This window comes from Chaetomium fimeti (genome assembly GCF_033439085.1).
Source record: "Chaetomium fimeti strain CBS 168.71 chromosome Unknown B0H64scaffold_4, whole genome shotgun sequence".
NCBI classification, from domain to species: Eukaryota; Fungi; Ascomycota; class Sordariomycetes; order Sordariales; family Chaetomiaceae; genus Chaetomium; species Chaetomium fimeti.
The window spans coordinates 745,447-767,111 of record NW_026944332.1 but is presented as its reverse complement, the minus strand read 5'-3'; the positions used below and the strand labels follow the sequence as shown (position 1 = coordinate 767,111).

The 21,665-nt window shown below is 57.8% G+C and overlaps 5 protein-coding genes across 5 annotated transcripts; 3 read left to right on the top strand and 2 right to left on the bottom strand.

Moving 5' to 3' along the window:
• Positions 1-783: 783 nt before the first annotated feature.
• Positions 784-1,959, top strand: B0H64DRAFT_321748 (tetrapyrrole methylase; the record flags this gene model as incomplete). The annotated part of the gene is made up of 1 exon (XM_062800531.1): positions 784-1,959. The coding sequence occupies one exon, from the start codon at positions 784-786 to the stop codon at positions 1,957-1,959; it is 1,176 nt and encodes a 391-aa protein (XP_062658830.1).
• A 1,957-nt stretch (positions 1,960-3,916) lies between these two features.
• B0H64DRAFT_144226 (uncharacterized protein) lies at positions 3,917-4,884 on the bottom strand. The gene is made up of 3 exons (XM_062798319.1): positions 4,772-4,884; positions 4,337-4,707; positions 3,917-4,246 (listed from the first exon to the last, which is right to left on the bottom strand). The coding sequence occupies exons 2-3, from the start codon at positions 4,666-4,668 to the stop codon at positions 4,063-4,065; spliced, it is 516 nt and encodes a 171-aa protein (XP_062658829.1). The 5' UTR covers positions 4,669-4,707; positions 4,772-4,884; the 3' UTR covers positions 3,917-4,062.
• A 596-nt stretch (positions 4,885-5,480) lies between these two features.
• B0H64DRAFT_144204 (uncharacterized protein) lies at positions 5,481-7,155 on the top strand. Its single transcript, XM_062798317.1, has 2 exons — positions 5,481-6,343; positions 6,410-7,155. Exons 1-2 carry the CDS (start codon positions 5,722-5,724, stop codon positions 7,120-7,122), a joined length of 1,335 nt encoding a protein of 444 aa, XP_062658828.1. The 5' UTR covers positions 5,481-5,721; the 3' UTR covers positions 7,123-7,155.
• B0H64DRAFT_432086 (uncharacterized protein) lies at positions 7,133-16,634 on the bottom strand (the record flags this gene model as incomplete). The annotated part of the gene is made up of 4 exons (XM_062805999.1): positions 7,133-13,352; positions 13,412-16,301; positions 16,358-16,391; positions 16,579-16,634. The coding sequence occupies 4 exons, from the start codon at positions 16,632-16,634 to the stop codon at positions 7,189-7,191; spliced, it is 9,144 nt and encodes a 3,047-aa protein (XP_062658827.1). The 3' UTR covers positions 7,133-7,188.
• A 965-nt stretch (positions 16,635-17,599) lies between these two features.
• Positions 17,600-20,885, top strand: B0H64DRAFT_459310 (uncharacterized protein; the record flags this gene model as incomplete). Its single annotated transcript, XM_062807441.1, has 8 exons — positions 17,600-17,862; positions 17,944-18,206; positions 18,273-18,479; positions 18,549-18,572; positions 18,638-18,870; positions 18,923-19,374; positions 19,462-19,839; positions 19,946-20,885. 8 exons carry the CDS (start codon positions 17,600-17,602, stop codon positions 20,883-20,885), a joined length of 2,760 nt encoding a protein of 919 aa, XP_062658826.1.
• Positions 20,886-21,665: the final 780 nt, after the last annotated feature.

The window sequence follows — 21,665 nt, the reverse complement described above, 5'->3', positions numbered from 1 at the left end:
GCGGCTCGCGCGGCTTCTAGGTTTCAACGCCCTCGTTTTTTTATTGGAGACACGCTGCCTCGCAATGCATGTTTCATACTGCATCATCCCCACCACCCCGTAGGGTGGCATGTGTGAACCAGAAGCAGACTCCTGCAGAATGAGACGCGGATGATCGTTACCAGATCGGAGTCATCGGACGAAGAGGAAGAGAAGCAGAGCTGTATCCCAAGACGGCTACAACACAGAGGTAGAGGTCGGAAGAGAGTATGCGGATAGGCGGATGCAAGTCTTTGTCAAGGAAATCTGCTCGAATTAGAGTTAGGTGGCATGGAAATGGTACGTTGCTGCAGTGTGATATTACTTGGGTAGTAAAGAGAGCGTCCATTTCAAAGACTTGCATAGTTTAATAATGGTCAAATCAGGTATGTACCTTCTGCCGTCGATACCGAGCGGCCCATACATCCCTTGGACTCTGTTCTGCCCCTCTCCTCCTTGTTGATCCCGCTGAGGTAAATAGTATAAGAGGAATCAAGCTTCCCGTCTTCTCTAGAGCCTTCTTTGAAGAGACAGTTCTCCCAAACATATTCAATACGAACTCTTCGACTGCCGAGGCACTCCCCCAAGCAAGAAACATCGAATTAGTTTCGGTTGAATATCAACCTCATTCCATCTCAAGCTCGTTTTCATCCCAAGCCCTTTAGCATCACTCCCCCAACCATCTTCCGTTAGAAGTAGCAGCAGTTCAACATGGCCGCCACGCCCTCCACTGTCGAAACTTCCCTTCGCCGCACGGTTCCTGCCATGGGCCGCAGACCAGGCAAGCTGGTCATGGTGGGTTCAGGTATCAAGAGCATTTCCCACATGACTCTCGAGACGGTCAGCTACATCGAACAAGCCGACAAGGTGTTCTACTGTGTCGCCGACCCGGCCACCGAGCTCTTCATCAAGTCCAAGGCCAAGTGGAGCTTCGACCTGTACACGCTCTACGACAACGACAAGAACCGCTACATAACCTACGTGCAGATGGCCGAGCTGTGCCTCCAAGCCGCCCGGGACGGCTTCTTCTCGGTCGGCGTATTCTACGGCCACCCGGGCGTGTTCGTTAGCCCTTCGCACCGCGCCATCGGCATCGCCCAGCGCGAGGGCATCGAGGCCTACATGCTCCCGGGCATCTCGGCCGAGGACTGCCTCTTTGCCGATCTCGGCATCGACCCCAGCTTCACCGGATGCCAGACCTACGAGGCCACAGATCTGCTTCTTCGCGACCGCCCCATCAATCCCTACAGCCATCTCATTGTCTGGCAGGTCGGCGTCGTGGGTGACACGGGTTTCAACTTCGGCGGCTTCACGCAGACCAAGTTTCAGGTTCTCGTCGACCGTCTCGAGGAAGTCTACGGTCCCCATCATGAGCTCATCCACTATTTTGCCTCAACGCTCAGCCAGAGTCGGGCCCACATCGAACCGTTGCGCATTGGTGATCTACGCAACCCCGAGGTCGAGAAGCGCATGAACGGCATCTCCACCTTTTACGTGCCCCAGGTTGGGAAGGCTCCGTATAACCCGGATATGGCGGCGAGATTGGGGTTGAAGGTGGATTCGAAGACGCCAGATCGGTCTTTCGGACACCTGATCGGACCCGATGTCTCGTACAACGCCGTGGAGACTCGTGCGGTCCAGGCCCTGAAGACACACAAGCCCTCACCGAGCTACAAGAAGAACAGGCTGCCAACGTCTACGCTCCCGCCGCTCACGGCGCTGGCGACAAGCCCCAAGGCGGTCGCTCATTTCAGGCGGAACCCGACGCAGTTCTTGGACGCATATCCGGACGTGGCCCCGCACGTCAAGAAAGTGCTCAAGACGGGCTCCCCTGGGCTTCTCCGCCTTCTCTCTCTGAACTCGTCGGCTGATGTGGCGACCAGTTCGTCCAGGCCGAGCTCCGCGACTCGACGTTGGCGTCAAAGTACGCGGCCGTGCTGAAAAGCAACAGCGGCGACCCGGATGGCGAGACCAACATTATCGCATTCCTGAAGGGCGAGGGCTACGATACCACCCCCGAAGATGTGAACACCGCATACCTAAACGCCATCTCGGTGGACTTGAACACGTACGCGGGGTACTACGCCTCCACTTTCGCCAACGGAGGCGCCGGGCCGAGCATCCTGATCCAGAACGGGGCGGTCACTGTCGGCGGCACAGTGATCAAGAACCCCGTTTATGCTCAAAGCCTCCTGCAGTGGAGCACCAAGGACGGGAACGCCTTCAACGCCAAGCTCACGTTCCGCATCTTGACCGACAACGACGGCAAGCCGCTTGCGGCCGACGCGTACATCGGCCCGCAGTTCTACGGAACCTACTGGAAGTCCGAGGAGCCGTCGACGCCCAACATCCAGGGAAAGACGGGCACGGCGCCGCCCAAGCCCGTGGATCCCGTCCAGCCCGTCACGCCGACCCCGCTGGACACGTTTGCCGGAAACTTTGTCTCGTACAAAGCTGACGCGAACACCGGCAAGTGGTCCGAGGACGGGCCCTTCGTCATCAGCGATCCCTCGGCAGGCGCGAACCCGATACCGGTGTATAAAGACAAGATGCTGAAAAACTACAAGTACTCGGGCAACGAGACGCTCAGCTGGTCGACGACCGACGGCAACGACACCAACGGGGCCATCAGCTTCTTCATCAACAAGACGTCCACGAGCACGAACCCGACACTGGGCGCGCAGGCCACGGGCCGCGTCTGGGGGCCGACGGAAAGCATGCCGGCCAAGGTCAACTTCTTCATGAGCCTGGGCCAGAGCGCGAACCCCAGCACGCAGTCGGTGCCGTCACAGACCGCATCCGAGTGGAAGTCTGTGGGCATCAACATCGGTGTAGGCGTCGCCACTATGGTCATCAGCCATGCCATCATCGAGCTTTTCAAGTGGATCCGGAAGCAGATGGCAAACCCCAGTCCGGAGAACCAGAAGGGGGTCGAGGATGCGACTGAGAAGGTGTCTGAGAGTACCGAGCAGCAGGAGGCGGTGCAGCAGGAGGCTGTTGAGTCGACCGAGAGCGGGTCGCCGGACGTGCCGCCGAATGACCTTCCTGTTCCTGACCCACCGGTCACAACTACGGATACGACCACCGACAGTAAGTGTTTGCTCCCCCGTGTTGATTCGTAAATACCAAGATGCTGACTCGGAGCGATAATTACCTAGCTATCACAACGACCGACACTACCACCGACGTGACAACTGATGTGACAACCGATGTGACAACCGACGTTACAACGGATGTTACAACGGATGTGACAACTGATGTGGATGTGGTGGCGGTCGTGTAGTTCAGCTTGAGACCCAACCCTTTTTTGATGGTGTTTTGCACCATACCGTTCCTTTTCGTTGCCAGAGAGACTTTGGTTCGCCGTGGTCACCCTTTTTCGACCAATTCTCACGCTCCTGCTTCGAAGGAATATGAAGGGTCGGGCGGTCATGTCGGGCCGGGCACGATATAGCGTATTGTCGGGGGCAGCACAGGACAAGGGAGGACGAGCCCCATTGTGAATCGGGCGGGTTAGCTGAGGTGGTGAATGAAGTGGTCAGTCGAGGCGGCACATGTAACTTATAGCAACGAAGGAATGTGCGCCGAGCATCGTCGCTGTCGCTCCTATCAGATAAAGCTCACATAAATGCTTGGAGCGCATCCCATTTTCCCTCAACTACCTATATGGATGACTACCAAAGAATACTGTGTCTTGCTGCCTTTGGGTACCTGGACGAAGTGTCGGCACGCTCATTGGCTTCGACCGACCGCGTCTCCAGCCTTGAGAATGCTGGATCCTGTCCCTAGAGCTGTACCCCTATCCTGTTTGCGGGTTGAACGTGTGCTATAGTCCATCTCACCCTAGCTCAGGAGCGAGGCTCACGCACGAACATGGAAATTGCTGAGGGCACCTATAGGGTAAAACATAGCGCTGTTGCTTTATCTACAAGGCACTACTTTCTTCTCCTACCACATAATACGTGGTAGAAGCCAGGCGTGAATCCAATTCATCATTCCTACCAGCTGTTACGAAGACAATACTGCGAGAGCCGCCAGGGTAGCCTAGACAAACTTTTCGTGACCCTTGCGGAACCTGGCATATTTCTTTGCGGAGGATGCTGTCTGCCTTTGCTGCGTCACATGGCCATCATAGGTTTCGTTAGGATTATGCGGAGTCCTCAGCCTACCGGCGGCTTTCAAAACTTCCTCGTACGTTTCGTTGAATGAACGACGACGTTCGGCGGTGCTGTCAGACGCGCCGATGGCGTTTACTTAGCCAGGCTCACATTGTTCACACACCGGAAAGGGGACAGGAAAATGGCGGATGGGCGCTTACGTTTGGAAGTTCGTGGCCGCGCTGGCGGCTAGCTCTCTCATTGCTATATGCTCTTGGTGGGTATACCATTTCTGTCCGACCATACCCACGAGGCCGTCACGGTCCGTCTCGTGCAGGGAGCCTTTCACAGCGCCTTTCTTGTATTCACCGGCGAAGTGGGTTGCTGCGTCGTGGGGGTCCTTGTACGCGCGATACTTGTGGTAGATCGAGTGCGGGTGTGTTGCTGTTTCTGTTTCATCATAGGGTGTTGCTGTTTTATCATAGGTCAGGTCGGCGTTGAGACCATGGAATCTCTTTTGGAGGCCCGGGATGTCGAGCGGCTCGGGGTCCATGGTGGGTTTCGGCCGTTTGGCAGGTCGGTCCGATGAGAGCTTCTCGGTGGTCAGCTAGACCAAAGCCATGGATGGGACCGCAACGGGGCTGTTGTGTACCTACCTAGTTAAACTTTAGCCATAGACTCGTCGGAGCACAGCCATGGGCCCGGGCTTTCTTGATTGCCCTCAAGCTGAGAGATACTCGTTTGACTTGGTGCAGACTGGATGCCTACCTGATGTGCGGGTTTCTTTGCAGATGACCCCTCCCTTTACCATACCTATCCTGAGCCTCGTTCATTGCTTCTTTTAGCCGATGCCATCCATGAGGACAGTGCCCAAGTGAGGGGAGAATGACGCGTGGGTGGGCGTCCAGTCTGGGACTCGCGTTTAGCGGGCGTTTTGCCGGCACAAACATTGCGGCGGTTGGGGCGGGTATTCCGTGGCAGCATGTGCTGCAAGTAGGATGGAGGAGGGGTTGTACATCAGGTAGGTACATGTACATGTCCATCTACAAAGTGTGGTATGTAGTAGCGTAACTCGCGTGCATGCGGCAGCATACCCGAGGACCTCCCCTGGCCAGTCATCCGAAGAAAGGAAACCCAACCAACCCGAATTCCGAAGAGACGTTCGGATTCCTGATCCTATCGACGGATGCATGCGAGTCGACGATCGGATAGACATCCCCAGTGAATCAGGCAAAGATCTACCATTGCATGCCTTTTCAGCTGTGGAAGTGAGCTTGTTCTAACCCTTTCTCGGGCGGAGAACTGATACCGCCCCATAATAAGGAGAGAGTACAACTGCGAGAGCAAGTCGTGGGGGGCCACCACATAAATATGGGGCGTGGTACGGGTGTGTCGGTATGTACATACACGCTATTGGGTATTTTCTGCCCGCCCGCTCGCCCTATGGAATGCCAGTGAATGCCTCCGACGCCTCCCAAGGTCGACATTGGAACCCCCCTCCGAGCTGCTCCACCATTACCGCATCACACAAGCTGACGAGGGGTGACAAGGCACACAGGGCACCCAGGGCACACACTGCCATCGGTCCAGCTCTGAGTTTGCCACTATGCCTACACTTACGATTACGGAACTACCTTGCGAGGTAATGGCCGCGATCCTGCGCAACCTCGACAACCTGCGGTCCTTGACCCCGGCTCTGCTGACCTGCCGGCATTTCTACACCTCGTTCAAACAGTATCATGGAATCGAACCGGCGATTGTACGCAACCAGGTCACCCCCGCCCTACTCCCGTACTCGGTTGCACTACTGGATGCTTCAAATTGGCCACGTTCGCTCGCCGGCGGCTTGCTGGACACGCTCTATAACGAGCCGGCCCAGCTCTCCGCTCGGGTGTCATCCATGCCGGTGAGCACCCTGCAGCAGATGGCTCGCTCGCACGAGTTGATTCGTAAACTGTCCACCCTCTTTGCCACGGAGGCATGGGGCCATCTCTCGCCGGGGAACCGCGACGACGACAGCATCTCCCTCTCGCCCACTGAGGATTCTCGCTTCTGCCGCACTTTCTATCGACTCGAGCTGTTCTACCGGCTCTTTCGCACCGAATCAGGGGTTCTCGATCCTGATTTTGAGGAGAGAACAAAGTCCTGGTTCTTCTCAAGACACCCGCCGTGGGAGAATGAGCAGATCGGTTGCGCCCACGAGTTCCTCGAGGCAAAATTACGTCAAGGTAGGAGGATGTCCCCACCAACAACACATGGTCACCCAAGCTGATGCCAGGCTGCGTGCTCTGTAGCCTCGCGGGATGTCGTTGCCCACGACATTTTCTTCGGGGAAATCGATATCGATTATGTGAGCACTGGGCGAGATAATAACTGGAATCAACTTTGGGTGAGCGCCCTTGTTCATATTCCTTACAATACTGCCATCGTCCTGCCAGATGCTGATCGATGTCTCGCTGGCACCAAACCCCAGCTGTCTCAAGGCTTGGAATTCATTGACAAACTCATGAATGCGGATTCGTACGAAGCCAAACGGAGCTTGTTGTCGTCCACCTTCGCCAAAGCCTCGGCGTCTTTTCCCCTGGCGGCGGACTGGTTGACTGAGACCGACGGTGACTGGGACGAGTCAGTGGGGGACTATGACCAGGAGGAGTTACTGCCGGCGGCGTCGGCCTGGGTCGGTTCTAATTTAGATAGGGGACCCTATGAAGCTTGGCGCGCCGCCCATCTTGGTATGCCCCCGGTGGTGTCCGTCATGCTCGACAATAATGCCTGGCTTCGGGAGCGCGCCTACGTGTTATGGGATTGGGGCCGGATGCAAAGGATTGACTTGCTGGCTGTAATTAAAGCTGGCCCGTCAAAGGACCCAAGCAGCAGCTGGGATGGGGAGGAATATGACATGATGTTGAAGTCATTCGAGGAACGCTCGAAGCTCTGGCGGCAAGGTATGACCGGGTACTGGAACGGAGGAGAAGATGCGGCCAAGGAAGGAAAGCCCGATGAATGATAGAAAGAATGGCAACCATGATTACTGCGAATCGTCCCCTGTAATAACCTCCCTCATCCGTTAGGATCACTCCCCTTTAAACACATAGCGGATCATCATGTAGACATTCTCCACCACCGTCTCCTTCTCGCCTAGCAGCTGCTGCCCCTGCTTTGGCCGCACCTCCCAGCCATCCAAGTTCTGGACATCCAGCCCTGCCCACGTCCTCAGCGTGCAGTCTCCCAGCTCCTCGTCCTGCCCGACTTCCGACGACAACGCGATGCCATCTGCGCCAAACACCTCCACCCCCTGCACAAGCATGGCGCTCCTCGACAACAGCGAGACGGTGCACACCTGCAGCGCCTTCTGACGGCGCGACCAGAACGGCAACCGGTCCTTGAGATTCCCAAGCCGCAGACCGGCCACAGCAACCTCATCACCGCCCTCCCCCACACCTACACCCAGACCCACACCCTTCAACGGTCGCAACCGCGAGGCAAACGCATGCCACGGCCCCGGAAAGTCATTCCGCAGATCCCACAGCGCCCAGAACCCATCCGCGCGGCCCTCCGCCTGCACCGCACACGCGGCCGCATGCACCGCCTCGGCAGCCGCCGCGCGCAGACACGCCCCACCATCCGACGCCGTGTACTGCACATGCAGCACCACATCACTAATCGTCTCGTAGTCAAACCGCGCCATCCCCAGCGGCGGCAATTCCAACCGCCACGTCGACACCGCGCCCGCGCCCTCGAACGGCGCATACCGGGCCCCGGTCCCAAACCCCAGCTCAAACACGCCCGCGTCGTGCGACCCGCTGCTGACGGCGACCGCGGCGACGGGGACGTTATCGGTGCGGAACGCGCTGCGGTCGGCGCCGCTGTACTCGGCGCCCGTGGCGGCGCTGGCCGACGTGCGGTATTTGTGGCTGAGGAGAGTGAGGGTCGCGTTGACGCCCGTGTGCGGGCCCAAAATGGCGGGGATGGAGACGGCGACGCTGCGGATCCGCCGCATGTAGTGGCCGGGGAAGTCGGTGTCGTAGAGGAGCTCGGGGAGGGAGAAGGTGGTGGTGCCGGTTAGGCGTAGGCGGAGCAGGGCTTTGGGGTTGACTTGGCGGAGGGAGACGGCCTTGGTGATTTCGAAGTCGTGCGGGGGGGTCTCGAGGCTGGTTGTTTCGAGGCGCTTGAGGTCTTGGTAGAGGTGGTCCGCTGCGAGGAGGCCTGTTCCTTGCCAGGAGCCCTGTCCGCCGCCGCCGCGGTGGAGGAGGTTGAGGTCGCGGCCTTGCTCGAAGGCGAGGGCTGCTTCGGCGCGCTGGGCGGCGGCGGCGGCGACTTCGTATGCGCTCGCGTGCAAAGCGCGGAGGGACTTTTCCATCCAGCCGTAGAGCTGCTCGTTGGTGTACTTGGTGCGGAGCCAGGCCTCGGTCTGCGTGGCGTGGTCTAGCATGGTCTGTTGCATGTCCATGTCCTGTTGGGCGGCGCGGATGCGCGTCTTTTGGATTTCGATCTCTTTGTCCGTCATCTTGATCTCGCGTCCGAGCGAGTTCGCTTGTCGCCGCCGCTCCTGCAGCTGCGAGGTGAGCGAGGACTTGCGGGATGCCCGGCTGCCCTCTTCCAGGAGGCCCGTGGCCGTGTTCCGCACCACGGCCGAGCTTGCTTGGAGGGACGATGAGAAGTTGGACCCGCCGAGGGCCATGCTCATGCCGACACCCATGGGCTGGATCTTGGTGTCGAAATTGGGGATGAGGCACAGTGGAACCACGAGCTGGTCCATGCCTGCGGCGACCATGTTCAGCACCGATGCTGCGTCGGCCCGCCTCATCTCCAAGCTTTCGTACGGCGATAGGCGCAGGTCATCTTTTGTGGGTTCTGCAATGTCCTGTCGGATGTCGGTCCAGGGGGTCGTCGGGGAGGGTATCAACGTGGCCGGTTCTCCTATGAGGGCAAGGTAAAAGGCCAACTGGGATTTGTGTGATTCACGCCGCAAGGTCAGCGAGTCAATGGCGAGCCGGGCCTCGTCGAGTTGTATCCTGCGCATGGCCAGCGTCATGGTACTGATGGCCGTGGTGTGTCGCGCCTGTAGTGCCGCAAAGGCCTCACTCTCCTTGCGCTCGATGGCCAACACCAGCCGCTCTCCGAGAGCTCGCAGCTCAGAACACAACTCGAGCGCACGCCGAAGTAGGAGATCAAACCGTTGACGGGGAAGCGGACCATGCTGGCCACCGGCGGCCAAGGACATGGCCCCGGCCACCGACCCGCCCTGAGCGCCGAGTGCGATAAGAGCGGCCGGGTCGATGGGCGGGTCGACGAGTGCATACTGGACCGGCTTCCCATCGATACTTAGCGAGTTGCGGAGGTCGTGGAGCCGTCGGTTGACGAGACGACGCAGCTCCTTGAACTTGGGGTTAAGAGGCACACAGAAATAGGGAGACATGATGTAGCTCCCCTTCGCACGATGACCGCCACCGCCACCACTTCCTGTCACCAACTCGGCCGAAAAAGGCAGACCGAGCTCATTCTTGATCGCTTCCTTCTTCAGGGTGTCAAAGCAGAGGACTTTGGTCTTTTTCTTCGCGAGGCGGGACGGCACCCTCGGAGGTTCTGGCCCCAGCACGTGGGACGCCTCGACGTAGCGTTGCGTCGCTAGCGGCAGGCTCTCCATGGTGCCGCGGCGGAAGTGAACATCGCCGCTGGCGATGAGGGCCTCGGCGTACCTCATGACAACCCACTTCATGTAGGCCTGGGGACGGCCGCGGGCGGTCGTGTGGACGAGTGCTCCGGCAGACCGCCGCTCCAAGATGGCTCTATGGATCTCCTTGCTGAGATCCTGGAGGTCGACATCGCCCTCCTTTCCATCCTTGGCAATCTTTTCGGCGTACTGCCGGAAAGGGGGGAAGCGCCAGCAAGACTGGCCGGGCACCATGTCGATGGCCGGGTCGAACACCAGACGTGCCGCCAGGAGAGCCTCGTCAAATTGCTGCGTTGCTATGAAGCGGTCGACGGCAAGGAGGACGGCGTGCAAGCCCAGCTCCCAGTCGTAGAGCGCCGTCGGTTGGGCCAGCTCGTGGTACTTGGGCGGGTCATCGCTTAGCTTCCCAAAGATACCGGGAAGCGCCGCCGGTAGTGGTCCGCCCAGATAGCTGTACAAGGACTTCAGGGGGTCGAGCCGATCCGCGGCGGCCTGCACGAGACTGCTCGAAAGCGCATTATCCAGCCTAGCCAAGTCCATACTTTTGCCGAGCTTCTCCTTCGACCAGTCAGCGGTGGGCACAAGCCTAGACCTGGGCACGTTGAAGTAGCTAGCTTGAGTACCATCGCTCTGCTCCGAGCTGACAGCCAACCCGAGCAGTCTCAGAGCGTCCGCGCTTTCACCGCTGTGAGAAAGGGTCCACCTAATGGACTGGGCTGCCGATGCGGCGTCCTTCAAGCCCTTGGGAAGCCAAACGAGTGACTTTTGACCAGAAACATCTGAAACTGCCCCGTTTACGCCCTCTTCGCTTACCGTGCCCTTACTGACGACTGTTTGGAACGAAGGGGTGAAAGGCCTGCCCAAAGGCTTCCATTTCTTCTTTTCCACGGCACCCGCGTCCAGGACGCTGATCTGATCTTCGCGGAAAACGAAAGCACCCAGAGGCTTGTTGGAGTAGCTGACCAGGAGGTTCACACGGGTGTCTCCCCCTTTGCCTTCCTGGAAAGGATCGAACTGGAACTGGCTCGGCGTAGCAGTGACGTTGAGGCTGAGGCAACCCGGCGAGACCCGTTTGGGCGTCCATTTCCCGTCGTCCGTCAGCTCCGTCCATGCCATCGAAACCTCCCATATGTGTTTGGGCTTTGAGTCTTTCACGTGTTTACCGGCAATGTCGTGGAAAGTCCCGCCTGAGAGTGCAATTACACCGTCTGTATCTGGGAGCGTCTTGGGTGCCATGTGTGGAAGGAAGAGATACAGCCGGCTGCCTGCGACAATAGGAATCATGTGGGCGCCTGTCTGGTCCAGCCGTGTCCCACCTAGGTCGGTCTCGGGGGAGGGGATATCCATGTCGATCTTCGTCCAGGGCCGCCAGAAGACGGCTCCGCCATTCTGGGTCGGTTGAGCCACCAGGAGGCTGCGGTGGTAGAAGCTGTAAGGAGCGGCACGGGTGCGGGCAAAGATGTGGTACGTATCGTCAGACCCGGCGCCGTCCCGCAGGTAGGCCACCACTTCGAGGCGAGCAATGTCGTTAAGCCCGTAAACGTACGTCTTGATGGCACGGGTGAAGGTCTCGACGCTCAGGTTCTTCTGCATCAGGCTGGCCTCGAACTGCTCAAACAACTCGCTCTTGGTGTCTCGAAGCGTCGGTTCGACCCAGTTCTCCGGGTACAAGAAGAGCTTCCGGTGAACCTCCCAGAGGCTGTGCTGCTGGCGCCACTCCCAGTCCGCGCGGACCAGGCTCCCCTTGCCAACCCCTTTCTCCAGCCCGAGGAGGCACCGTTGTACAAACAACTGGACCACGGAGATGGCGAGTTTGATGCGGGAGGTACGCAGCTGCGGGCCCATCTGGACGTCGATGAGGAAGTGCACAAACAGGCCGTCGGCGTCCCAGATGCCCAGCTCCCCGGAGACATACTTGTCCTGCAGTAGGTACTGCACCAGCGCTCGACGTTGGTTTTCCATCAGGCCCTCGTCCGCCGTCGCCCGCTGCGACGGAGTCAGTCTCGCCTGCAGATCCCGGGCGAGCTGTGCGTCGGCGAGGCCCGTGTTGGCCAGTACTAGGCTCGGCTGCGCGAGGCCAAAGAGAACCGCCATGGACGGCCTGGATCTGGGGCCGGCGGCGGCTTCGAGCCTCTTGTCGAGGGCTATGATGGCTCGCATGGCAAGCAGGGCATCTAGGCTGCGCAGTTCCTGAACCACCTCGACACCGCTGTGCCGCAGGTATTTCTGCTCGATCAACGCCTCTACTCGAGCAAAGTCCCACCCGGTGCAGTCGGCGATCTTGGCAGCGACCGCTTCCGGACTGCTGGCATTGCTGGGTGGGTTCTTGGACAGCCACTCGAGAAGTTCGTGGAATCCGTCTGGAACGTTGGATGTGGATGAGGACGGTTGTCTTCTGGATTTTAGCGCGTCTCGGAGCTCGCAGTACTGCTTCAGCCGGATCAAGTCGTTGGGCGCGAGAGCATTGAAGTCCACCGACAGAATGGGTGGAAACCCTGGCGTCGTCGACCTACTTGTGGCCGTGGGCTTAGATCCGACATACTCGACATCACTGGGCGTGAGGCCTAGGGTTTTGCAGATGCCCCCCATACGCTTCATTGCCGCAGCAACCCGAGACGCCAGTGACACCTTTGTTGCTGGAAGGAACTGTATCGTGTCGCCGCCATCCGAAAGAGGGAGGGGGGTCAATGCGAGGGACTTGGGAGTCGACCACCGAAGTTGAGAGGAGGGGAAGTTGGCCTGCAGGCGGTGCGCCCGACCAGGAGCGAGCTTCAGAGGTTTCCAGCTGCCGGTCACCTCACCAGATTCACAGACCACTCCATCCAGGGACAGCTCTGGAAGCGGGGATGGTGCTCCTTTGTTGCCGTTGTCATACGAGAAGGTGAAGGTGTCAGCTGACGCGCCGGCCATGAACTGCATGTACACATCGAGGTTCTCCTCCTTTTCAGGGGTACTGGTTGCGGGAACTTTGCTGTTGCTGAACCCGTTGGCCAAACGTTCAAGAACCGCCATGGCCGACATGGGCTCGCTTGACCCGTTTCGCACCTCGTTAGATAGGAGAACAGGAATAGAGGCCTCGTCAACATCGGGTACCAGCTCCCTGACCGCCCCGACAATATGGGAGTTGAGGTCGTCCCGGATTATAGTTGGGCCCGCAACGTTAATGAAAGCACGCCTGCGCTCTCGGAGAAGCAACTGGGCCTGGATATCGCTTCCGTCTTCTTGTGCGTCCTCAAACAAGGCCTTGACCTCAGGGGCCCGTTGCTTTTCGGCGTCGGTGCAGTCGAAGCGGGATGCTAGTAGTTGTCTTGGTCTCACCGACCTCTTCACCAATTCTTGCAGTCGATCCTTGACATTTTCCGGCTTGGTAACGAGTTTATCTAGCCAACTGTGCTCGGCGCTGCTGAGCAAACCGCTGAGCTCAATGTCGGCCCCGGAGGTTCCGTCTTTGCCATGCGAAGGGGAAACAACGATCTTTTTCGTCCATGAGTGAGACGCTGCCACGAGCGCTTGTAGCTCATCCTTGTCCTTGAGGGGAACGGTTGTCGATTGTATTTGGGTTCCTGTTGGTTGTTAGTTATTTCAGGTCGGCAAAAGAATGTGTTGCTGCTGGACTACGCACCCTCAACGAAACCGAGAATGATGGTCGCCGTCTCCGAATCGAAGGTCCGCGCAGCACAATCGCTCGCGTTTTCGGGGCTGGGTATCCCATGGCCGTCGGGGGAGAGAAACGGGAGCGACTTCTCTATATCCCTGACCCCTTGCGAAATGACTGACAACAGCTTGAGACCCGAGGCCATCGCGCTGGCATCCTCATTGCCAATCCCCTTTTCACTGCCGCCAGATGCGTATTCGACAACACTCGAGAGGGACTTCACCGTCCACTGGGACTCCAATAGCTTCTTCCACTTCTCGACGGCGACTAGTGTGGCCACGGGATTCTCCAGCGGGTTTGCCCATCCAGTCTCGACGCCCTTGTCGAAGAACAGCCTGAAAAACCGCGGGGCATCATCGGGCGTGACGGAGAAGATGCGAGAGAGTAGAACGTGCCGGTAGAGCTGAGACACGGCATCTACATCCAAGTTGACCACCTTGCCGACGGCGGGTTTATCTAGTCCGGTTATCTTCAAGAGGTCATTGAACCTCTCGGTGGGCCACCGCAGTGCGGTACACAAGGCCATCTTCTCTGAGACTAGGAGTGTCTTGGACTTGTTGGTGAGAAAGACACGTCCGTCTGCGGGGCGTTGGGAGGCTCGAGAGATCTGCCCCAGTGCGGGTGTGAGAAAGGTCCGGTACAGCAACGACGAGGTGTCGTATGCGTCCATGGTTCCCCATAGCGGCAGCAGTGACATGGCGTCAAAGCCTGATATGGAGCTCAGGCGTACGATAGCCGCGAGTCCTTTGACGACTGCTGGTGTTATTGTCAAGCCGGTTGTCGTCGTCGTTAAGGCGGACCCTGATCCTGACGCGGCAGATTCCATCTCGCGGGTCCGCAGGCAGTGGATAGCTGCGTCGAGGTTGCGAGTCGACCACCCTAGCCTGGCGCGCAGACGTAAGAAAGATTGAAGGCGAAAGCACACCTCGTCGGTGAGGGCGGTAAAAGAGGGCGTTGAGGAGCCGCACAGCAAGCGCAGGTTCTCGATGGCGCTGTCAAACACTTCGGACCCGGTCCTGTTGGTGATGACCAAATCCTGGTTGAAGGACCGTGTGTTGACGAGATCGACGACGTCCTGGAACTCTAAATCCGCCCGCCGCATGAGTTGCCGCTTGATGAACGACAGACCCTGACCGCTTTCCCTGTCTCTCATGTCTGTTGTGTTGTCGTATCCCCACAACTTTGCTGTTGTCCACGGACACGCCGTGTCGATGCGTAGATCGCTGGCCAGGCCGCGGATGAGGTCGGCTACCCAAGGTGGGAAGAAAGTCTCGCCTGTGATGGCTACGAACTCAGCTTGTTGCATCCCAAGCTTTTCAGCGGCCTGCTGTCGAGCGAGCACCTCGGTGATCCCTTGCGTCAGTCTCGCCTCTGTCTCGCCGCTCCGCTGCGCTGAGGGAACTCGCTGAAGAATCTTCTCCGGAGCGCGGAATACTTCCACGAGCTCTGCCATGCCGACCTTGAAACTACCGAGGATCTGCGCTGAAGCGTCGCGCGCCTGGTTGTAGGGGAAACATGGGAAGGGGAACATCTGTTGCGAGATGACTGCGGAGTAGATCTCGGTATCGGTGTTTCCGGGTAGGTAAATGGGTTTGTCATCGCCGTCATCATCGTTGCCACAGCTGTAGTCCTGCATGTCGGTGTCGGCTGGCGTGTTAAAGACGGCGAGACCTTTGTGCTTGTGCCGGATGAATGACTCGAGTGTTTCGTTCACCAGACTGATGTAGGGAATCAGGGTCTGCGAGTTGGCGCAGGTCAACTCGAGGTACTTTAGGTCGGGCCGGCGCTTTCCAAGGACGTCCAGGAGCGTCTGCTTTTCATCCGGCTTGCATCTCGTGGCACTCAAAAGATTCATGAGATCGGCAAAGTATGCCGATAAGCCGGTAACAGAACAACATGTCTCGCAGGTCTCGTCCTGGAGCAGGAAGATGTCGGTAAGATTGTTGTGTTCTCTGCCGACGTTCCTCTTGGGGGTCTTATCCGGCACTTTTTCTGGTGGTGTGATGGGGATGCCGCCGCGCTGCCGGGCTTCCATCAGGGCAAGCCAAAGGTGGTCATTCCAGCAGTCGATCCGCTCGGCTTTGTCATGTACACTAGAGGCGCGGTCCTTGGTCATGCCGGTTTCGGTGATCACGTCGGTAAAGTCATCGACCCCTTCCCGTGTGATACTCTGCACCGTCCGGTACTTTTTGTTGTAGAGCTGAGGCACATCTTCGGGTTCCTCGGCGACGCGGCAGAGGGACGCCAACGATCTGATGAAGTCGGCAGCAGCCTCGAGTTCCTCGTCGCTAGGCAATGGTGTTGTCGTAGTCTCGCGGAAAGACGCCTCCCTTACCCGGGAAACAAGCTCGCTCTCCCCGGCACCAAGCCCCTCTTGGCCCATGACCCTCAGCATGCGCACCGCGACGGTTCGAGCTGGCTCGCTGAGACTAAATTCGCCGATCAGGACGCTCATGGCAGCGAGTGGCTCAGCGCGGAAGAAGCGAGACCGTAGACGATAGGCCGCCACCCTGCCCTGAGCATCGAACCTTTTGTCGATGTTTGCGCGTGGAATGAGATGTCGAAAGAAGTTCTCTGCTGAAGCTGGTTTTTCTGTTTCAGTCAACAGCCAATTGCACAAGTCGAGACCATTGCCGCTAGCCTCCAGGAGCGACTTGACAAGCCGAAGTGCTGAGATGTCGGGCAGTGTGAGCTCTGCGCTGACCAGAATGGTATCGATGACCTCTATTGCGCGCTCCCCTCCGGCGTCCTTCTGCGAGCCAGCCTCGGCCTCTAACTTCTTGATCAACCCCTCGCTGACATGGCCCGCGAGGGACTTGGCCATGAAATCTTTCAGGGTCATCATCTTTTCGCCTTTCTTTTCTTTCTCTTTTTTGTTGCTTGGTTCTTCTCTTTGTGTTCTGCTTTTCTGACTGCTTCCCACGATGCCGGGTTAAGTGGCCAATGTCTGGTAGCTGCCAGTTAGCTGCCTGTTACAGACAGCATTTAGATAGGTACCAACAGTCGGCTGTGCTGAAGATAGGCGGGTAACCCCCTACCTAGACAACTGACGTTGTCTTTACATGCCGTCACCTCAGATGTGAACAACCCACAAACCCATTTGCAACTCTAGCCTTCCAACCTACCGTACTTACTGTGACAGTAGAAGCGCGCACTGTCCTGGCTGGGCTGCAGAAAGATGAGGTGGCATTTTTGCACAGGCGTAACTGGGGCCCTCGGCCTATCAACGTTGACTCTTTTGACCTCTGGGGGGCTGAACAGCGGGACAACTCCCCGTATTGCTCGGCATGAGACACGGTAGTCGTCATGGCGGCTAGTTATTGGCTGCGAAGCTCTCCTTCAACTTACCATGATCTTCAGTTTGGAGTTTCTCCACGGGATTGCGTGCGGAGATGTGATGAAAGCCTTGATACCCAACCTTCCCACGCAAGCAGGAAGCCGTATGCGCTCGATATGATCCTCCTATGTGGGGGGCGTACCATTCTGAGCTGGGGCGCCCTCAGCCTGCAGCATGTAGCTCCCCTTGCCGAGTTTGTAACAGTACATCGGCGAGTCCATGCCCAATGAAATAACGCGGGACGCAAGACCTGTCTACCTTTCCGGAGGGGTGCACCGCAGCCGTATATCGGCGATCGCGCCTGTGTCATCTCCTCCAGCCACACGCGTCTCAAAGGGGAACCGTTGATGAAAAAAGGGGAGCGATACGCGGTTGGGCCGGCTTGCATGGAACATCGTGAGGAGATGCTGCTGCTAAAAACCGGCCTCCCACACATATCCCGCGCGCTTTGTGAGTGCTAATTGGGCTGATGCCTGTGCAAAAGCCTGAGCACACTGCATCCCATGCGTGTGGAGGGTTGGCCCCGCACCGGCTACCTGGGCATGGTGGTGGGTGGCTTCCATAGGGATTTGATATCAGTATTCTCGGAGGAGGCGGGTCTCATGAGGAAAGGCAGACATCGAGGCTAATCGAGTTGTGTCTCCAAATCGAAGATTCGAGACATGGTGGATTGTTTCCACACTAAAGGTTTCTCACGTCTTCCTCTTGAAGCTTGAACACTGTCTTTCTGTTGTGCTCTGGAGGCCAGCCGAGTTTGCCCCATCTCGCCCGCACTAGTATCCGCGTTTTCGTCACTTGCTGCCCCTGAACTGCCCACCATGCCTGGGTCTGTGTCGCGTGTCAACATCTCGCTCAACACAGGTGACGGTCAGGATCAGTATTACGATGAAGTCTGTGCTCTGTCCGCGCAGACCATAAATGACAACTTTGAGGTGCTCTTCAAGCAACGCCCTGATGTCAAGAAGTTGGTCTTCAACGATGGCGTTCATGGCGTCTTGAAAGCTACACTTCTCGCCCCCAAGGTCATGATTGACCCTAACCAGGAGAAGGCCAAGGACCCCGAGATATACTTGCAAGTTGCGTCAGTCCCCCCCGCTCCCAAAATATGAAGGTGGAGGTTAATGTTCTGACACCATGCCCATATCGCCGCGTTCCGGTACAGCTTCGAGGAAGGGTCAATTTGGTACAGCTCCAAGTCTGAAGTCAGCGTTAGCGGTTGGGTCATTACAGTTTCGGCCAACCTCGGCCACATGGTCGCATCCGCCGCCCACGGCGACGATGACAACACACAGTTCAAGAAGAAACGGGCGCTTGGCGAGCTGAAGAAGACGTTTGCGTTGAGCGAGGAACACTTCGTCTTGGACGACCCGACAAAGGTGGAGGCTGGAAAGTACTCTATCCATCGCCTCTTCGCGGCTCTCACCGGTACGAAGTCAAAGGTCACGAGGGTCTGTCCGGTAGTGCTAATGGTCCACTCCCTTCTTTCTGTAGAAAACTCGTGGAACGACCCGATCGAACGATTCTCTACGCTCCCGGGCCCGGATGGGAAGCCCATGCTTCTGTCGAAGTGGGCAGAGTCTCCAGATACGCTCAGTAAATACATTAGAGTCAAAGAGACACTGAAGTACTGGGCTCTCGAGCATCAGCATTCCCCTTTCTTTACGTTGGGCCTCCAACTGCGCGTGCATGAAGCAGAAGGTCAGTCTACGGCATCGCGAGCGGGGGTTCATGTCCCGGCATGCTAACGGAATCCATGATGAGTATTAGGCAATGACCCGACACCGACCTTTGGTATTGTGCCCTCCCCACAGTGCTCCCCAAGGCCGATGGACTAACCAAAACGATGTGCGCGGAAGTTCCTTTTGCCGCCCGACTACAGGGCTATCCATACATCAGTCAGAAGGCCTTCGATAGATACGAGCAGAAAGGCGAGCAGCCAACAGGGGAGGTAGATGACCCCCATAACTGCCTCGTCATCTGCGAGACCGTCGGCAAGAGGACGCTCCCCAAGACCCAACTGTTGTCCTTCACTGGGAACCTCGGCGCGCCAGCGGACTCCCCGGGCGGCCGCCACCTGGCCGGTACCTTTGTGCTTGATCACCGCATTATTCTCCAGAGGCATCTGCTACCCCCGTCTGCAGGAACTCTGCATGGGCTCCATGATTTTGCCCCTCCGTCCCTACCTTTACGTGGAGCAGCCGAGTGGCGCCGGCCGCTGCGAAGCTGTGTACATTGTGGGAGCAGCGCCGACAGATCCTGCAGTTGTCAAAACCCTCAAAGTGGCACCACCCCCGATCGCAAACGACAGCTTCTACGCCCTCGAGCCGAAGGGTGAGCGGTGCTACCAATGGAGCAAGAGGTTCGATGCCCCAGGCAGTGAGACCGAGACATACGCCTACAAAGGCTCGAAGAGGTTTCCCTTGTATCGCCACTGGAAGACGTACTCGGAACAAGACGTCAAGGTGACGTGGAATGCAGGCGACCACAAGTTCCGGGTTGCGGGGAACACCATGTTCTTTCACTGGGAGGCCTACTCTTCCCGCAAAAGCTTCCCGTGGAGAAACATGGACCCGGCTGAAGGTTACTGGGGAGTGTAAGTGACCTCCAGCCTTTCTAGGGCATTCTATGATTACGTATCCCGTGGCTTCCCTGGCTGACGTGGGCTGGTTGCCGGTTACAGATACACAACCGTGGCGTCGTGGAGCATCGAGGTTGACCTCACGGTGCCAGCGGTCGCGGACTTGCGCACGGATGGCCCAAAAGCCGCCAACGGTATTGTGTGCCCCAAAATTGTTGGGCTCAATGAGTCGACGGGGCTTCCGAAGGACTTCAAAGTTGAGACCCGCGATATGAGATACGACATCAAGATGAACTTCGAGAAGGCCGAAGCCAAGATCAAGAGCGCGCTCTCGGACAGGATGAAGCACCTCATCGAGAGCATCAAGGGGAAGTTTGACACAACGGGTCGTTTTGTTTACCCCGGGGCGAGTACTCTGTCGTTTGGTCCGCCACAGCTGGCTAACAATGGTGACGTCTACGCCAACATCGATTTCTTACCGTAAGTGACGAATTTCCATTGCTTTGTTCCAGTCTTGGCCCATCCGCCGTTTTGTCCCCCTTCCCCGGTTACGACCATGCACACTGACCTTACCCCCCTGATGCAGACCAAAGGAGGGCCTGGTCAACGTCCGGGGCCCGGTGAACTTCCCGTACGGGGACCCTCTCTTCAAAGTCCCCGATCCGGTTACGATCCCGCCCAACCCCACGGTCGACACTGAGACCCACCCGCATCTTGCGTGGCAAGCAGTTGTGCAGAGCTACCGGCCCGGGACGGGCCGGCTCCGAGTCAAGTTGGAGATGGCCAACCCGGGCAGGGTTGCGACGGCATTCCAAATGGTCAAGGTCCAGATCCTCCGTGTTCGGCACGAGGAATCGGTCAAGCGGTTGTTTAAGGAGCCCGACAGCGAGTGGGAGGAGAAGAAGAAGCGGGACGACAAGGAGGGCGACAAGGAGGATGACAAGGAGGGTGACAAGGAGGGTGACAAGGGGGGAGAACATGGAGAGAGCGGCGGTAACGGGGGAGGAGAAGACACAGCAACCCTAACTGTGAACTTGAAGGAGGACGCCAAAGATAGTACTCCTGCTCCAGGGGCAGACGCCGGGCAAGCAGGCAAAACAACCCCCGACAAGACAACCACAGACCCGCCACCAGTCGAGGAGTTCCACCCCACATGGTCCATCAGCACCAAGGACATCGATCAACCGCTCCAGCTCTCCGTGTCCAGAGAGGACAGTCTCGATTTCACCATCTTGCCCAACGTCGAGTTGCGGTCGGGGAGGCGGTCGAGGTTCATCATGGACACCGAGTCGACATTCACGCTGGAGCTGGAGGGCACGGCGCCCGAGGCTGGCGCGTACGTCGTCCAGGTGCACGAACTGTGGGAGACCACGGATCTCAAGGACGAGCTGGACAGCAGCCAGTGGGCCGACTCGTTCTCGAGCGTGAAGCTGATCCGCAGCGGAGATGGCACGGGTAGCGGTGTTGCCCAGCGGGTGACGTTTGCGCAGGCCGAGGAGATCCAGGGGGTGAAGAAGGAGAAATAAGGGTATGTTTTATTGTAGTGCGCAATGTCACTTGTTAGAACCCAGATAGACGATGATACAATGCAGTAGTTTGTCTCGTTTGACACTTGATCGTGCCCAGCAACCTAACTCTCACCGTGACCTGCCTCCATCCGAGGGTACCTCTTCACCCATACCTAGGTATATATTCATCCAGACCGACCACGAAAGATTCCATTCACAGCTCTCACCGTTTGGACTGTCCCAGTTAGCCATCGTCAACAAGTTGGGACCGCGCATGCCTCGGATGCTCGGTATCCTGGTAATAGCTCCCAAGACTTTCTCGTCAGACTTCAGGTGCCGTCGTGCCGATCCTCCGATTGTCGCGAGTAACCTTGATCGACCATTCGTGGATAAGCTGTTTTGTTGTGTGTCCCGCTGTGCATGAGGGAAAAAGCACACTCCGAATTCTGATCCCCGCTTCTCCGATTGGGATGCGAGGGTGCTTTCCTCGCGGGGGTTGCATGAGACTCCCTCATTCTTATTAGTTGAGAGCGCAAAGAGAAGAGGAGGAAGGAGGGGCGAAGAGGGCATCCCGTCGAGCTTGCCGCAGAAACCGCGCGAGAGGAATTTGGAAGGAGGAGGGGAGTTTGATCGATCGTTTTCAGGTGCTGATCAGAAAGTGCGCGGCGCGGCAGAGCGGGGTTACCCAAGCACTCAGCAAAAGCTCTGCGCACTGTGTCCCCCCCGTGGCAAGTCCCCATCGATTGGCATCCTCATTTTTAAACTTTTGGAGTTTTCGCACACCAGAGACGTCACCCA